The sequence below is a fragment of the Sus scrofa genome, chromosome 1 (genome assembly GCF_054392235.1).
Source record: "Sus scrofa isolate SSC_HxYL_T2T_F1_AM1 chromosome 1, Sscrofa_HxYL_maternal_Yorkshire_Landrace_v2.0, whole genome shotgun sequence".
Lineage (NCBI taxonomy): Eukaryota > Metazoa > Chordata > Mammalia > Artiodactyla > Suidae > Sus > Sus scrofa.
The window spans coordinates 35266980-35286028 of record NC_139383.1 but is presented as its reverse complement, the minus strand read 5'-3'; the positions used below and the strand labels follow the sequence as shown (position 1 = coordinate 35286028).

At 37.2% G+C, this 19049-nt stretch overlaps 1 protein-coding gene across 33 annotated transcripts in view; it reads right to left on the bottom strand.

Annotated features, from left to right (window-relative positions):
- The window catches only part of PTPRK (protein tyrosine phosphatase receptor type K), a 560031-nt gene that overhangs the window by 4820 nt on the left and 536162 nt on the right, over positions 1 to 19049 (bottom strand). For all 33 annotated transcript variants that reach the window (XR_014803891.1, XM_084956833.1, XM_084956839.1 and 30 more), the window contains 7 exons: positions 10804 to 10958; positions 8532 to 8667; positions 7395 to 7544; positions 6360 to 6533; positions 3344 to 3475; positions 3077 to 3202; positions 169 to 332 (listed from right to left, as the gene is read on the bottom strand). Coding sequence is in view for 32 of the 33 variants with exons in the window: in XM_084956833.1 (XP_084812959.1) it covers positions 169 to 332; positions 3077 to 3202; positions 3344 to 3475; positions 6360 to 6533; positions 7395 to 7544; positions 8532 to 8667; positions 10804 to 10958 (1037 nt within the window). In the remaining variant the exon portion in view is untranslated. The remainder of the gene's footprint in view (positions 1 to 168; positions 333 to 3076; positions 3203 to 3343; positions 3476 to 6359; positions 6534 to 7394; positions 7545 to 8531; positions 8668 to 10803; positions 10959 to 19049) is intronic.

The window sequence follows — 19049 nt, the reverse complement described above, 5'->3', positions numbered from 1 at the left end:
TAAAAGTAGTGGATTATAGAATCATGGAACAGGGAGATTGTTTTAAAATAACATTTATTCCTGGTCTGTAAGATGGGAATTGGTTACTCTTTAACATAGAAAAGGTGAATGCTCATGAAAAAGAGCACCAAGGCCCCTTGAATGGCCACACCAAGCCGCCATACTCACAGGCAGTGGATAATCGTCCGGCCCTCCCCTTCCTCACATTCCTCCTGCCATTTTTCCACCTGTAGTATCAGTTTCAAAAATGACCTCTTGGAGCCAGGCACTTCTCGATGAGAAGCCCACCCTAGATACTGAAACTGCTGCACCATCAAATAACCTTCCTGTGGCTGTAGAGGAAAAGATATTTTTATGTAAATAAGTTTGGGCTAGAACTTTTATTAAAATGTAAAAGGTTCATATAATTTACACAATGACATAAATGACATTTACACTGGATAGAATCTATCTGATGTTAAGTCCAAAATACATATATACTGTGCAGAGACATTCTAAGTTACATAAAAGTTATCTTTTATACAAGCTTCTCCCTCATACCCCATGTCCAGTAATCAATTCCTGTGATTAAACTTCTTCAATAACTTTCAAATTCATCTCCTTTTTATTGCCACTGACATCACTGCACTCCCAATCACAAATCATAATAATTACTTCTTAGTTGATCTCCCTGAACAAACTTCCATCTCCTTCCAAACCATTGTTACCATAAACATCATGATTATTTTCAAATGCAAATATGATCTTGTCATCCACTGATTTAATGGCTTTCAAATGATCTTAGCATAAATTCCAGCTTATTGCCATGGCTTAACCACACCTGTATGATAAGGCTCCACCTCTTTCTCCAACTTCTCTCGCCTACACCAGAGCCACAGCAATGCGGGATCCAGGCCACGTCTGTGAGCTACACCACAGCTCACAGCAACGCTGGATCATTAACCCGATGAGCGAGGCCAGGGATCGAACCCACAATCTTGTGGTTCCTAGTCAGATTCATTAACCACTGAGCCATGATGGGAACTTTACACATACTCTACTCTCCCCTTTGCCATCAACATTTCCCTCTTGCTTGCCTTTCTCAGTCCCAAACAGAGTGACCAACCTGTCTTGGGTTTGCCTTGGACTTTTATGGTCTTTTTACTGGAAATCATTAAAAAGTTATTAAAAGTTTTGTTTTCCCTGATAAAATATAAGTTCTTTAGGTATAAGAAAACCTCTTTTCCCCCTAAAATCTCTATCACTAGAACCTAGCAAAATACTTTCCACAGAATAGTATTGTTAAATAATTTAATCAATACCTTAAACCCTCAAATGAAAAGGTAATAAGGAATTTGTAATGGACAAGTAAGCCATACTTAAGGCATCATCTGAGGCTTCACATGGCAAGGACTCATGCATCTTTTGGTACAACAAGGGACTACCTAGAATAATACCCAACCTCCAGTTGGTACAAACTAAATATCTGGTAAGGTGAATACTATTAAATAATGATAGTGGGAAAAGAAAGAAAAGTCATGCACTAAAAAGCCTCAGAATACCAAGTATAGAGGAAGATAAACAAATGTGCTGACCAAAAAATGTAACACAAATTTCATTTCCTATTCCTAGAATATTTTTCATATAAACAGCTCAGTTAACAGACAAATCTCACTTTCTTAGTTTAGCAGTTATGGTTTCTCAGCTAAAATATTACTAGAACTATCATGTAACAGATGTGCAGACATAATGAGATTCCTTTAAATTAGCATCTAAGATATTCATGACTATTATGACATGATTGAAGTTATCCTTTTTATTTTTCCACTGAAATGAGCAACAGAATTGGATAAGACTTAATTCTCTACTTATATACATAGAGACTTATTAACCAGAAATACCGTATTTTGATGTGAGAAACACTGAAACGTGGCAATGCTCATCACACACTTAAAATAATGCACATACATAGAATTGCTGCTCTAAAAAAAGGAAATCTTTCTCTTTAAGAAGAGCATAATTCTGTGGAAGTTACTAATGTTTTCGAATTTTGCTTGCTATGTGGTTATATGATCTAAACAGTTTTTATTAGTACTTTTATTTTTTTGAAGGCGAGGCCCCACACAATTTGTCACTGATCACAGAACACAATTTGTCACTGATTGCCAAACACATGAAAAGTTAAGGAAAGAAAGACTCCTTGGGATCAAGTTGCTACTTTGCCAATGGTTCCCAGTAGTAGCAGCACTGGATCTAGCTATAGATCTGGGAAAAGCCAGATGCTGAGACATTTACAAAGATGAAATTGTTGACAGGTTATAGGAGGAGAATCAGTGAAGGGCTCTCTCTTCTAAGCAGAACTTGGAATAGTGACATGGGACCCTTCTATAATGGCTAATCCGACATAGCCCTTCCTCCTGAGGTAAAACTTCTTCTCTGTCACCATTACTAGAGTCTTACTTTTCAATTGCATGCCTCTACTGGGCTGGACATCAATGCTAGTGAAACATACAGTCAACCCTGAGATAAGTCTACGTACACTCAGGGGCCAGGCTCAAGCAATCAAACTCAACTGAACCAGGGTATCTGAATTTAGATTTCCAGATGGAACACATTAGTCTATTACTGACCAGGAACTCCAGCCTCTGGCCTTTTTGCTTTCCTATTTTCAGGATGTGTTTTTACTCTAGTACTAAGGCATTAGGCAATTACTAGCTTTGGAATTGATAATATAATGCCTTTAATTTTATTCTTTCTTTTGTCCGAATGGAATTATACCCCATCACGTTTATGATCATCTGTTCTGGATCATCTCAATTAAAATAATTAATGAGGAGTTCCCATTGTGGTACAAGAGAAATGAATTTGACTAGTATTCTTGAGGATGTGGGTTTGATCCCTGGTCTCGCTCAGTGGTCTGGGGATCTGGCGTTGCCATGAGCTATGGTGTAGGACACAGATACAGCTCAGATGCCATGTTGCTGTGGCTGTGGCACAACTCTGATTTGACCCCTAGCTTGGGAGCTTCTATATGCCACAAGTGTGGCCCTAAAAAGCCAAAAAAAAAGAAAGAAAAAGAAAATGATTAATGACTTACTCTTGTTAGATTGCATATTCTAAAAATCCGGTTTATCACATCACAGTCCATTGAACAAGACATACATTCCACTTGGATAGGGCCATATCTTAGCATCCCTTCTTCTGGCCAGTACTGAGGGCAGCCCTAGATGATGAATGTTTGAAAGAAAAGGAAAACGAGCATTATTTTTTTCTAATTATGGTAAGACTAAAGCAGATTTTAGCATTTTATTACTACTTCTTTAAGTCGTGTTAAAGTACATAAAAGCAACCTATAACCATTAACCTGGGACAAGTCGACTTCATTTAACATCACAATGGAGGTACAGCCATAATCATACACTAATCTCCAGAAGTCTTTCACAGTGTTTGGCAGAGGGTATTGTGTGACGATGAAAGCAGCTGGTTGCCTGTAGCTCTGTGAAAAAACAAGGTAGATGGAGAAACATAAGAACTTAAAAGAAAAATTAGTTTTACAAGCAGATTCAATATAGGTAATATAGGACAAGTAAGACACAACAGCTTCATATGGAGATGGAGCCAGACTGTTGCTTAAGCCATGAAATAACAGATTTGGACCAATGTAAGGTCCTGCAACTAGTTATTAGTCAACCTTAGAGTATAATTTTGATGCCTGAGTAGTAATTCAAGCCAAGAATTTGCTTTATGTTGTTGATAAAAGTAATATAGGACAGATAGCCCAAAAAAAGGTAAGAAAGAACTTCTTGAGGTTAAGATCCTCCATGAGCTACCTGTTGGGTTGTTTCAATTTTCCAAAAATAATCAGTAGGAGAGGCTAAAGGCATAAAATTCCCAGGTGTGCATGTGTATCTCTATCTATCTATCCATCCATCCATCCATCACCTTATCAGCTATTATATGACTGGCTCTCCTCCACTCCAAATAAGAAAAACCATATGTGCCTCAAACTTATATGCTTTTATATTATATTGACATTATAAACACATGCTGTACATCTTGCAAGCAATCCATTTCCCATAGTTTTCTGGGCATTTCTAATGTATATGAGTTATCAGAATGATAGTTTTAATCATTTAAGATTTTTCAAGTGCCAAAGAGTAAAATCAATGCATTCTATGGCTCCACCTAAGAGGAAATGGCTCCTTGTTTTTACTAAATGCCCCTTGATTGGGACAGAACACATTATCCCTTTCCAGAAGAAGAGAATATGCCCATCTGGCTGGGCTATCTGTTATTCTACAGACTAATGATCTATACCAAAAAAGAAATATATATTTCCATGTAGTAAACTAATTATTTGTAAAACTATAAATAGACAGTTGCCTGAGATGGATTTCTTTAGCGCTGATAAAAAGTTGTCAGTGATCTCCTAACTCATTTGTATGATATTACTCTTGAAGTTCCTTCAGGTGTCTTAACAGCAGTATAAAAATTGATCTTTGAACTTCATAGGCCCTATCACCATTTGGGAAATGCTGCTAACCATAACATTTCACTCCATGAAAGACTGCAGGGTAAATCTGAGGAGATGGTAATTCACTGGCTGCTTCTCAATGACCTTAAGACCTCACAAAGTTTCACCTACAGCTTGGGTGAATGTCCTCCTAAGAAAGGTATGAAGGCTTGTGAGAAAGGATCAGAAGAAAGAAGTAAGCTTAGCTTCCAATTAAATGTCTGCTCCATGGGAAAGTAAGTCAAAGGAGGCTGAAAGCTTTTATTTATTTTTTTGAATTAACAGGGGAGGGGAGATTGATGAAAAGTTGATACTGGAGAAGACTGAAGATTTCTTACTTATTTCCTTTCTAAGTGCAAAGCACATCTAGGGCTTTGAAATCACTGAATCCTTGGCCTTACCTTCTAATTCTTCACAGGCATGGAAAGGGTGTATGACATCTATGTCCGGGTGGGGGTAGAGGGTGAGGGAAAGTGTGAGTGTTGAGCAATAGGCCCCACTCTTATGGGCCAAGCAGACCTAAATTTTTTGAAGCCCCAACCACACTACTAAATCCACAGGGCAGTTTTGCCTATACTATATATCTGTGTTGAATCACAGGGAATTAAACAGAGAATAGGAACAGGTAGACTGTAAAGCTCTAGTCTTCATATTGACTAAAAAACAACCTGGAAATTAAGAAAAAGTAGAAAGAGATGCCAAAGACAAAAAAATGCCTCAAACATATGCTTCATCAATATCTTTCCTAATAATATTTTTCCCTTTTTCACACAGCCCTTTTTCAATCCAAATCTTGACTGACTCAGAAACAAAAAAGATCTATGTGTTTTCTCTGTATTTAGTATATTTGTCTTTCCAGACAATTAAAATGGGAACAGAAAGTACAGTGAGGATCCAGTGTGATTTCAGGGGAGAAGATCAATGACTCAGCAAGACTCTGGTCACAGCAAGAGTGACAACTTTCCACTTGAGCTTGCCTTTAAAATATTCTGCAAGCAAAGTCACTGGCAACTGGCTAAAAGTGAGACGTGGAATGTGGGCTTTTCTAAGACTCTACTATCATAAGCTAATTTTGGAAAACAATAGGAGCAATAACTTAGAAATAAACCCTGGCTTCTAATTTCTCCTTGCTACAGTTTCATAGGCTAAAGGGCAAAAGATAGAGCTTATGAATGAAGGTGATAAACTGAAATGATTCTGAACTTGAAACTCTCACTTCTTCCTAAGATAAGCAAACTACATGGCCAAAGACCAATTTAAAATTCTCTTTTCATGTTGTTCTTTCTATGTGATGCTAACATGCTGAGCACATGCTCTACCATCGACAGTTTACAAAGATCAGAGTTAGGCAAGGGAGTTCTTTCAGTATGATGGATGGGTTAACATATTATCTTCCTTACCTTCTCTAGTTATTTATTTGTTGTCTCTAATAGCCAATAAAATGAGTAAGCTATAAATTATTGGAATATTAAATGTCAGAGATAAAAATTTCCAAATTAATACAATTTCAGTGGAATATGGCATTCTGTGATTTTAAATATTCATTCCTAACTGTACTCAAAATAGATAAGCATGAGTTTCTTTCCTGAAAATAATTAGGGTGAAAAATATCACCTAAAAATATTTCTTACACAGAATGTAATAACTGACAGCCAGGAGCCAAATTGATAATAAAGCCTAATGTACAATGCCTAAGAATCTCTGTAGGAAAATTCAAAATCATTCTCCCCTTGAAATTTGTATTTCAATTAAAATTTCCAATTTTTGTTTTTAGGCCATTTACATTTTCTTGAAAAGAGAACTAGCCAGTGTTTGACTTTGCAGCTTTTCATAACACTTTACACTAACAAAGAGCGCAGTCTCTTACGTCCATAAGAGCAGCATTGATGTAGTTACTACTCTCCCCATCAATTGTAATTAAAAAAGGCAGACATCTGTCAGGTGGCAGCATGTCCATGAAACGGTTCTTGTCATGGTTCCTTGGCAGGCAGGCTATACTGCAATCTTCAGCTTGTAGTCGAGGGGTGACTGAGTTCAAGGTCTGAAAAGAAAAGGGAACCCAGGTTAAAAGACAGTGACCCATTTAATAGCACAACACAGATCCATCAAGTATTTAGGAGGCCAAGTGGAAAGTGAAGGGTTTGTGCAAGGCAGAGGCATTTGCCATGATGACAGGCTGATAGACTTTGTAGTTAAAGCTAATGAAGCCTGAGAAGTGACAAAGAAACAATACACACATTGTTCACTGTGCCTCTTCTGAAAAGGAAAAGGGAAGCTAAACAACGCAGCTACCTAAAAAATGTATTGCCCAACCAGTGAAAATGAAATCAGACTGGCCCATGATGATGATCCATCAGCAAAGCCACCATCTGTAATAACATATTGGCCTGCTGTATTTGAAGACATGCTGTGGCACTCTGGAAAGAGTATTAGGCTTCTAGTGTTATTCTCAACTTCATAGTTACCCAGCTTTAGGGATGTTATAAGGGCAATGAAAATATTTGGGGTTATTTAGAGATAATGTTTAGAACCAACTTGGCTATTAATGTGCTTGATCTCACATTGTGAGCAGCACAAAAGGTCAAAATCCCTAAGAATGCTTCTTAAAAGAGGTTGTAAATACACACAAATTATGACTAAATTTGACTTTTATGATACTGTTCCCCCATACTTTTCCCTGAGTCTGAACTCATTCGCCCTTCAACTTACAGCAGATATGAACTCACTAATACAAAGGTGACTCTATAATATGTATAATTAAAGAGACGGGTACTATATTATAGTTAAAATAGGGTCAAAGGTTATAAATTTGACTTGAAATACCTTCCTTAGAAGAATTAAGAATGCCTAGAAGAAATTGTAGTAAGTTGCTCATAAAAGAGGCCCTAGAAATAGTAAATACCTGAAATTCATCTTTAAGATGTGAAGAGTTTGTCTGGGAGTCTATTCTAATCATATCAAAATATGCAGCTTTAAATTCACAGACAGGTATGGCAGTTTCTCCACATAAGCAGGCTTCTAAAATGGCATCATGAATAAAAATGTACTGTTCCTATCAAAAGAAACCAAACAAAAAATTTCGTAGTATTTTAATATACTTTTCTGTTATCAGAGGTAGAGAATACAAAGAATTTTCTTTTTTTTTTAATTTTAATTTTTTTTTTTTTTTATTTTCCCACTGTACAGCAAGGGGGTCAGGTTATCCTTACATGTATACATTACAATTACATTTTTACCCCCACCCTTTGTTCTGTTGCAACATGAGTATCTAGACATAGTTCTCAATGCTATTCAGCAGGATCTCCTTGTAAATCTATTCTAAGTTGTGTCTGATAAGCCCAAGCTCCCGATCCCTCCCACTCCCTCCCCCTCCCATCAGGCAGCCACAAGTCTCTTCTCCAAGTCCATGATTTTCTTTTCTGAGGAGATGTTCATTTGTGCTGGATATTAGATTCCAGTTATAAGTGATATCATATGGTATTTGTCTTTGTCTTTCTGGCTCATTTCACTCAGGATGAGATTCTCTAGTTCCATCCATGTTGCTGCAAATGGCATGATGTCATTCTTTTTTATGGCTGAGTAGTATTCCATTGTGTATTTAAAAATATTAATAAGGAGTTCCTATCATGGCTCAGTGTTTAACGAATCTGACTAGGAACCATGAGGTTGCGGGTTCGATCCCTGGCCTCGCTCAGTGGGTTAAGGATCCAGCATTGCTGTGAGCTGCGGTGTGGGTCGCAGATGTGGCTCAGATCCCATGTTGCTGTGGCTGTGGTGTAGGCCAGAAGCTACAGTTCCGATTAGACCCCTGCCTGGGAACTTCCATATGCTGCAGTTGTGGCCCTAGAAGAAAAAGAAAGACAAAAAACCAAAAAAAAAAAACCAAAAAAAAAACAAAACAAAACAAAACAATATTTTCTATATGACTTGATAAGCTAGTATTGATTCTATATGAAAAACATCTATTATTTAGTCTGGTAAATGTTGGAAGGCAAACAATAAAAAAAGACCACTGGTGGTTAATCAACAATCAACATACCTCTGTCTGGACCATATTGATACGACGGGATCTTAAGGCTTTGACACAGTTGTAGATGTCAACAACACCCTCTCTTTCAGCCATGTCCAGCATGATGTCAATTACAATGTAACAACCAGTTCGTCCAGCACCAGCACTGAAAAATAAACAAATCTAAACAATTGAAGTAAGCATGTATCTGCAGATGTAAAGATTTGCTAATTAGTTCACAAATTTGATTTTCAAATTAGTGGAATCAAACTGATTTAACAAAGTACAAGACAATTTTTACACACTGTGTCAGTGCTTATTAATGAACAAGTAACTTCATGTAAAGGAGCTACTTTGGTGTAAACTGACGATTAGAATCGGAGTTTCAAATAAAAAGATATAAACTTTGTAAGTCAAATTGTGCTTTGAAAATAATGTATATATGTCACTCAAATTCCATAGCTCTCTTATACAGTCTTCATTTTACAAAATTTCAAGCTCATAGAATTGATCAAGGAGAGGATTCATATTTTAAAATTTAACCTAAGATTGAAAGATTTATACTCATGTGGTTGTGGATACTCTGGCAAAATGCAAGAATGTTATCTTAGATAGACTCTTGTCAATACCAAGGCAAAAGAACATTAATTCTAAAAAATATTTAAATGGAAAAGCTGAGGAGTCACACAATTCAGTGGAAGATTAATGGTGAGGGTGGGGAAAGAAAATGGTGTTTATCAATGGGGAGGAGACCAACAGTAAGAAGAATATTTTAATGGTGATCTGAAGAAAAAAAAGAAAATGAATTGTTAGGTATGTGATATAATTCTTATCAGGTCACAGAGATGCCACTATCTTACTATATTTAATTCAGTAGTTGAATCATAATATGCTCTTGACTCATTTACATGTTGGGAATGTTTCTCCAATTTTATATTTAGAAGTCAATGGGCAAATAAGATATAGTAAGGATTTTTAAGGGGAAATTCACTTTGTAGTCAGCTTCTTTTTTTCCATAAATTCAGATACCTGAGTGTAAGTAGAAAACGACACTTTTGTTTCAAGAGAGTATCCGAGAATCTTGGTATTTCTGAAGCAAGCAATTCATAGGAAAGTAAACCTCTATGATGTCAAGACACCCCAGAAATGAAAACCCATTTATCTCATTTTCTAAATGCATAGATGGACTATTAGTGTTATTTCATTGTTGTCTAGATTTGGCCACTGCTCTTAAGTTCACTGTTCCTTAAGAAATTTAAGAGGAAGGTATTATAGCTATCTCTATTTCTTTTTCTTTCTTATTTTCTTTCTTTCTTTTTTCCTACCATCTTCTCAATCACTGTTCCCAGGATTTGAGACAGGAAAGTAATTGAAGGTATATCAGATTTGTTGAGGAGGACTGAATTGTAGACTTTTTTTTTTTTTTTTTCAGGGTACACAATATCTGATCCTAATGGGATGCCTTACTTTTATTTTGTTCTCTGTTTTATTTTTCTCCTTTTATACATGGTTATTTAAATACTGGATAGCCTGGATTTTCAGAAAGGGAAAAAATTGCTTAAGCACAACCTATTATGCAGCTTGGAGGGGATAGTTTTTGAGAATGGTGTGCAGCATTTAGGAAAAGCTTTTCAAATTCAGTACATATTTTTCTGTTCATATCTCAAAATGAGACCATATAATTTGCTTTTAGTGTCTTTGAATGCTTGTTTTAAGAGAAGCTTCTAATCAGAAGAAAGTCTGAAGTCTAGATAATATTACATTTTTCTGGCATATATTTGTTGGATTTCACTGATGTAGTTTTCAAGGTCTTCTGATGGACGGCTTTTTGAAGAAAAAAATTCCTAAGTAGCTGTTTTACGGAACAAATTCTTATAGTTTAGGCCATTTAGTAACTCTGTATGTGTCAAATTTAGTTTTAAAAGCTAGGATTCTATTGGGAATTTACTAGATTGGCAAGAAGTCTCTATCTTTACCTACCATTCCGTACAATATGGGATTTGCAAAAGCAATTAAGAAGCAAAAAAACCAACACACACAGATGTTGCCACTAAAAGGCAGAGTTTTTACCCTTGCAATTATGGACACCACCACACGTTGGGATGAATGTGTTTATTTCTGAAGTTTCTATTTTATATCCTCCTTAGAGCTAACTTTTATTTTATTGCTGTTTTACCTTATCTGTAACACATGCAAGCTGGAACCTTCTAAGCATGCATTAGTTTTTGTGCTTAAAAGCTTTGTCTGGATAGTTTAAAAAAGCTGGCTGCGCACAGTCAATGCCATTTGGACCACTACTCACCTGCAATGCACGACGATAGGGCCAGCACTGGGAGGGTTGGAGAACTTGACTCGCCGGATAAAGGAAAGCAGCCCTGTAGCATGGTAGGGCACTCCATGGTCAGGCCAGCCAGTGAAATGGAACTGTTTAACTTCACGGATCTCATTGTATCCCCTCTGTACAAACATGTAAAGAATATTTTCAAAGGGACCAAATATAGAGCCATTAAAGACAACCATGGGTACTAGGCCTGATTGACAATGGAAAAAAAAAAAAAGAAATTTATCAAAAGTCATGCTTTTTCTGAAAAAGGATACTGACATGGCCTAGAAGCTTACTTTTATTGTCAGACAACTGCCAAAGGAGAGAAAAAATTAGAAGTCTTGCTCAGTTCTTTAAGTCTGAGTAAATTTTATTTATCTTGACAGTCCGTTTCTTCTTGAAATGACAACACATAAAATTATTAGGGGGAAAGGAAGAAATGGGAAGTTAAAATACTGCCCTATTGACCCAATGCACTAAGTTCTCAAGTGGAGTATAAAAGCAACTTTCTACTTCTCACCTCACAAAGAGATTTTAATGCCGTGCTTATCCATGTTGAAAATGGTTTTGAAGCATAGCATGTAGGGATTTTCCAGAACAGTGCTACTCTAGATTGGTTTGTAAAAATATATAGACAGTTAAACTGTTCTTTGGGTAGACTGTTTTTCTTAACTCGGCAAAGTAATTCAGCACACAGAGGATTATTTATAGCAACAAAAATAACAAAATGAAGGAAGCAAAGCATCCATTGTTGTACCTCTCTTCTATTGGGTTAATTTAAGAGAACCCTTTAAAGGCACATTTCAAAGCTTTCCCCTTCCTTTTTTTGTTAAAAAGAGCCTGTAGGTTGTAGCAGCAGTACTTGGAGAACATAGAAAAAATACTGCAGAATTATTTTTAAGAATCCACATTTGTAACATCCAGAACTCCACTATAATCTATGTATTTCCAACTCTGCTCTGAGCAGTCTGAAATCTCATTTGTTCCATCAGAAAAGGTAAACGAAATTACATGAAATGCATGAACTAAACTGAAAAAGTTTATCTTTAGATCCTATCTTATACAGACCAGTATCACTACAGGCTTAGAAGCCAGTGATCACATCTTATGATTCTTTTTCTTTCCTATCCCTAGTATAGTACCCTACATGAAGCAGGGCTCAACAAATAAGTATAATAGTGACAGTAACAAACATCATGGAGTCATGCAAATTTAAAAAAATCTCTCTCTACACCACTTTTTTTTTCAAATGCTCCTAATGTATTTTTCTGTTTTTTAGTACTCAATGAGTTTATTACATTTATAGTTATACAGTGATCATCACAATCCAATTTTATAGGATTTCCAACCCACAACCCCAGCGCATCCCTCCACCCCCCAACCTATCCCCTTTGGAAACCATAAGTTTTTCAAAGTCTGTGACTCAATATCTGTTCTGCAAAGTTCATTGTGTGCTTTTTTCAGATTCCACATGTAAGTGATAGCATTTGATGTTGGTGTCTCATTGTCTGACTGACTTCACTTAGCATGATAATTTCTAGGTTCATCCATGTTGCTAAAAATGCCATTATTTTGTTCCTTTTAAGGGCTGAGTAATATTCCATTGTGTATATGTACCACCTCTTCTGGATCCACTCCTCTGTCGATGGACATTTAGGTTGTTTCCATGTCTTGGCTACTGCAAATAGTGCCGCAGTGAACATTGGAGTACATGTGTTGTTGCAAGTTGTGGTTTTCTCTGGATAGATGCCCAGGAGTGGGATTGCTGGGTCAAACGGTAGTTCTATTTTGAGTTTTCTGAGGAATCTCCATACTGTTTTCCACAGTGGTTGCACCAATTTACATTCCCAACAACAGTGTAATAGCATTCTTTTTTCTCCACACCCTCTCCAGCATTTCTTGTTTGTAGACTTTTGGATGATGGCCATTCTGGCTGGTGTAAGGTGGTACCACATAGTGGTTTTGATTTGCATCTCTCTAATAATGAGTGATGTTGAACATCTTTTCATGTGGTTTTTGGCAATCCATATGTCTTCTTTGGAGAATTGTCTGTTTAGATCTTCTGCCCATTTTTTGATGGGGTTGTTTGTTTTTTTTTGGTATGGAGCTGCAGAAGGTGTTTATAAATTTTGGAGATGAATCCCTTGTCAGTTGATTCATTTGCAAAGATTTTCTCCCATTCTGTGGGTTGTCTTTTCGTTTTGTTTAGGGTTTTCTTTACTGTGCAGAAACTTTTAAGTTTGATTAGGTCCCATTTGTTTATTTTTGTTTTTATTGTCAATTCTCTAACATCTCTGAGAAGATGTTGCTATCACTTATGTCAGAGAGTGTTTGGCCTATGTTTTCTTCTAAGAGTTTTATAGTATCTGGTCTTACATCAGGGTCTTTAATCCATGTTGAGTTTATTTTTGTGTATGGTGTTAGGGGGTGTTTTAATCTCATTCTTTTACATGTGGTCGTCCAGTTTTCCCAGCACCATTTATTGAATAGCCACCTGTACTCCATTGTATATTCTTGCCTCCTTTGTCATAGATTGTTGGCTGTAGGTGTGTGGGTTGAATTCTGGGCTTTCTATCCTTTCCCACTGATCTATATTTCTGTCTTTGTGCCAGTACCATGCGGTTTTGATGCTTGTTGCTTTGTAACATAGTCTTAAGTCTGGTAGCCTGATTCCTCCAGCTCCATTTTTCTTTTTGAGGATGTCTTTGGCTATTCTGGGTCTTTTGTGCTTCCAAACAAACTTTAAAATAATTTGTTTGAGTTCTGTGAAAAATGTCCTTGGTAATTTGATAGGGATTGCATTGAATCTGTAGATTGCCTTAGGTAGTATAGTTATTTTGATAATATTGATTCTTCCAATCCACGAGGATGGTCTGTCTTTCCATCTATTTGTGTCATCTTTGATTTCTTTAATCAGTGTCTTAGAGTTTTCAGAGTACAGGTCTTTTGTCTCTTTAGGTAGGTTTACTCCTAGGTATTTTATTCTTTTGGATGCCATGGTAAATGGGATTGCTTCCCTAATTTCTCTTTCCGATCTTTCATTGTTAATATATAGAAATGCTGTCGATTTCTGTGTATTAATTTTGTATCCTGCGAATTTGCCAAATTCATGGATGAGCTCTAACAGTTTTCTGGTAGAGTCTTTGGGATTCTCTAGTTATAGTATCATGTCATCTGCAAATAAGGATAGTTTTGCTTCTTCCTTTCCAATTTAGATTCCTTTTATGTCTTTTACTTCTCTGATTGCTGTGGCCAGGACTTCCAAAACTATGTTGGATAGTAGTGGCAAGAGCAGACATCCTTCTCTTGCTCCTAATCTCAGTGGGAACTCTTTGAGCTTTTCATCATTGAGAATGATGTTAGCTGTGGATTTGTCATATATGGCCTTTATTATGTTAAGGCCATATATGACACTTTCTGAAGGGTTTTTATCAGAAATGGGTGTTGGATTTTGTCAAAGGCTTTTACTGCATCTATTAAGAGGATCATATGGTTTTTATTCTTCAAGTTTGTTAATGTGGTGTATCACACTGATGGATTTGTGGATATTGAAGAATCCTTGCATCCCTAGGATGAATTCCACTTGATCATGTTGTACAATCCTTCAAATGTATTGTTGGATTCGGTTTGCTAGTATTTTTTTGAGGATTTTTTTTGCATTGATGTTCATCAGTGAATTTGGCCTGTAGTTTTCTTTTTTTGTGGTGTCTTTGGTTTTGGTATCAGGGTGATGGTGGCCTCATAGAATGAGTTTGGGAGTGTCCCTTCCTGTGCAATTTTTTCAAATAGTTTCAGAAGGAGAGGTGTTAGCTCCTCTTAAATGTTTGATAGAATTCGCCTGTGAAGCCATCTGGTCCTGGACTTTTGTTTGTTGGAAGTTTTTAAATCACAGTTTCAATTTCAGTGCTTGTGATTGGTCCATTCATCTTTTCTATTTCATTTTGGTTTAGTCTTGGAAGATTGTACTTTTCTAAGAATTTGTCCATTTCTTCTAGGTTTTCCATTTTATTGGCATATAGTTGCATTTAGTAGTCTCTTATGATCCTTTGAATTTCTGTGATGTCCGTTGTTACTTCTCCTTTTTCTTTTCTAATTTTATTGATTTGAGTCCTCTCTCTTTTTTGCTAAATAAGTCTGGCTAAGGGTTTATCAATTTTATTGATCTTTTCAAAGAAACAGTGTTTCGTTTCATTGATCTTTTCTATGGCTTTCTTTGTTTCTATTTCATTGATTTCTGCTCTGATCTTTATGATTTCTTTCCTTCTACTAACTTTAGGTCTTGTCTGTTCTTCTCTCTTGAGGTGCTTTAGATGTAAAGTTAGCTTGTTTATTTGAGCTTTTTCTTGTTTCCTGAGGTGGGCTTGTATTGCTATAAACTTTCCTCTTAGAACAGCTTTTGCTGCATCCCATAGGTTTTGGAGTGTTGTATCTTTGTTGTCATTTGCTTCTAGGTACTTTGTAATTTCCATGATCCATTGGTTGTTTAGTAGCATGTTGTTTAGTCTCCACATGTTTGTGTTTTTTGCAGTTTTTTTCTTGTTGTTGATTTCCAATCATATAGCGTTGTGGTCAGAAAAGATGCTTGATATGATTTCAATTTTCTTAAAGTTACCGAGGTTGGATTTGTAGCCCAGGATGTGATCAATCTTAGAGAAGGTTCCATGTGCACTTGAGAAGAATGTGTATTCTGCTGCTTTTGGATGGAATGTCCTATAAATACCTATTTAGTCCACCTGGTCTAATGCTTCATTCAGGGCCTGTGTCTCCTTGTTGATTTTCTGTCTGGATGATCTGTCCATTGCTATAAGTGGGGTGTTAAAGTCCCCCACTATTATTGTGTTATTGTTGATTTGTCCCTTTAAGGTTGTTAGCAGTTAGTTGCCTTATATATTGTAGTGAACGTATGTTGGGTGCATAGGTATTTAAAATTGTTATATCTTCTTCTTGGATTGATCCTTTGATCATTAGGTAGTGACCTTCCTTGCCCCTTAAAATAGTCTTCATTTTAAAGTCTATTTTGTCTGATATGAATATCGCTGCCCCAGCTTTCTTCTGATTCACGTTTGTGTTGAATATTTTCTTCCATCCTCTCACTTTCAATTGGCATGTGTCCCTAGAAGTGAAGTGGGTCTCTTGAAGACAGTATATACATGGGTCTTGTTTTTGTATCCATTAAGCCAGTCTATGACTTTTGGTTGGGGCATTTAGTCCATTAACATTTAAGGTAATTATTGATAGGTATGTTCTTATTGCCATTTTATTAATAGCTTTGGATTTATTTTTGTTGCTCGTTTTTTTCCCCTTCTTCTCTTGATCTCTTGTGGTTTGATGACTATCTTTAGTGTTGTATTTAAATTGGTTTTTATTTGTGTGTGTATCAATTGTAGATTTTTGGTTTGCAGTTATTCTGAAGTTTTGATATGAGTCTATATATATATATATATATATATATATATATATATATATATGAGATTGTTTTAAGTTGTTGATCTCTCAATTGCAAGTGCATCTGCAGTGTCCTGCATTTGTACCCTCCCCTTCTCACGATTTCTGATTTTGGCGGCATAATTGTGCGTGGATAATTTCGTATCTTTACTGTATATACCTTTACTGGTGAGCCCTGTCATTTGTGATATTTTTTGTTTCTGGTTGTGGCCTTTTCTTTTCTGCCTAGAGAAGTTCCTTTAGTATTTGTTGTAAGGCTGGTTTAGCGTTGCTGAATTCTCTTAGCTTTTGCATATCTGTGAAGCTTTTGATTTCTCCTTCAAATCTGAATGAGAGCCTTGCTGGGCAAAGTAATCTTGGTTGGAGGTTTTTTTCCTTTCATCACGTTAAGTATATCATGCCACTCCCTTCTGACCTGCAGAGTTTCTGCTGAAAAATCTGCTGATAACCTTATCGGGGTTCCCTTGTATGTTACTAGTTTCTTTTCCCTAGCTGATTTCAATATTTTCTCTTTGTCTTTAATTTTGGTCAGTTTGATAAATATGTGTCTCGGGGTATTCCTCCTTGGGTTTATTTTACATGGTACTCATTGTGCTTCCTGGATTGAGTGAGTGGTTCCTTTCCCATGTTAGGGAAATTTTCGGCTATTATCTCTTCAAATATTTTTTTCTGTCCCTTTCTCTCTCTCTTCTCCTTCTGGCACCCCTATAATACAGATGTTGGTGCATTTAACGTTGTCCCAGAGTTCTCTTTTTTCTCTTTTCTGTTCCACATTAGTGATTTCCACTAATCTGTCCTCCACCTCACTTATTTGTTCTTCTGCCTCCTGTATTCTGCTCTTGGCTGCTTCTAATGAATATTTTATTTCAGTTATTCTCTTTTGCATCTCTTCTTAAGTTTTATATCTTGTATCTCTTGGCTCAGTGTTTTCTGTAAATTATCCATCTCTGCCTCCAGTTTATTTCCAATGTCTTGCATCTTCAGCATCAACATTCTAAAGTCTTTTTCTTGGAGGCTGAGAATCTCCTGATCACTTAGCTGTTTTCCTGGAGTTTTTTCTTTCTCCCTTATCGGATTTATAGTTCTCTGTCTTTTCATTTTTTTATAGCTTTTTGGTGTGGTGACCTTTTTGCAGACAATAGAGTCGTAGCCTCTCTTACTTCAGGTGTCAGCCCCTCTTGTGGCTGAAGTTGGTAGGGGAGTTTGCTGTAGAATTCCTGAAGGGAGGACTGATGCCTGCCCACTGGTAGATGGAGCTGATTCCTATCCCTCTGATGGGTAGGGCTTTGTCTCTGAGTGAGATCAGAGGAGGCTGTGTGCCTGAGGGGTCTTTAGGCAGCCTGTTTACTGGTGGGTGGGGCTGTGATCCCACCTGAATTGCTGTTTGGCTGGGGGCTTCTCAGCTATGATGGGTGGGGCCAGATTTTCCCAAAATGGCCACCTCCAGAGAAAGGTATGCTGATGAATATGCCCAAGAGCTTTGCTTCCAATGTCCTTCTCCCACAACAAGCCACATTCACCCCAATTTTCCAAGGAGGTCCTCCAAGAACTGCAGTCAAGTCTGACCCAGATTTCTATGAAGACTTTGCTTTGCCCTGGGACCCAGTGCACATGAATGTCTGTGTGTGCCTTTTAAGAATGGGGTCTCCGTTTCCCCCAATCTGGTGGAGCTCCTGTGCACAAGCCCCACTGGCCTTCAATGCCAGATGCTCCAGGGGCTCTTTCTCCCAATGCCAGATCCCCACGCATGTGGGTTTGATGTGGGGCTCAAAACTCTCACTCCTGTAGGTGAGTCTCTGTGAAGCAGTTAGTTTACAGTCTGTGGAGCTTCCCACCCAGGAGGTATGGGGTTGTTTATATCGTGAAATCGCCTCTCCTACCTCTTGATGTGGCCTCCTCTTTTTCTTCTCTTTGTGTTCTGGAGTAGGATATCTTTTTGAAAGTTTCCAGTCCATTTGGTTGAAGATTGCTCAGGATTTAGTTGTAAATTTTGTTGTTTTTAGGAGAGAAGATGAGCTCCAGTCCTTCTATTCTGCCATCTTAATCCAACTTTGCCTCCTAATGTATTTTTCAGTTGGATATTTTCCACTTAGACTTTTATTTCATGGGTTATTCTAATTGTTTAACTTGGAGGTCAGTTAGTTTTGCATGGACTTTTCCTTTTCTTTGATCAAGTCTACCCTCAAATATTCTTTTATCCCCTGCAACTTACTTGAAGAAGCTGAAGTCCAGGTAATGTTCTGTGTTTTAGTGATTCCGTTTACTGAAAGTTCTTAAACCTCTGTAGGGAAATTGGAGAGGGCAATAGGAAAGTCTTTTATCTCTTCTAGTCTTGAATATTCCTCACTGTTTTAGGGCAGATCAGGTGGTTCCTCCCAGAAGAGGTGGCAGCCTGAAGAATAGTATCTGTTCCCTCTCCTTTTCTTCTCTCCATTTCTCATCTTGCAGATCCAGCAGACATTTCTCGATGAGGTTCAGGTTCTTCATTCCTCCACATGGAAGGAATGCAGTGAGAGACAAAGTGATAGGCAAGAAATAGATTTAAGATAGGATGCCTGTGTAATCTGCAAGTGGGCAGGCAAGGAGACTCTACCCTGAGGATTAGGTGGGCTACAGTTTTCTCTATACCACTTTTCAAGTCAGCTCTAGTGAGGAAGACCATATATTGTCAAAGATCTGATTTTAGACAATTACTTTATCTTCTCTGCATTATTCCTTTTGCTGGAGTTGCTGTAAGAGCCTTGCTCTTTCTAGAACACTTTAATATCTGGCAGTGCATG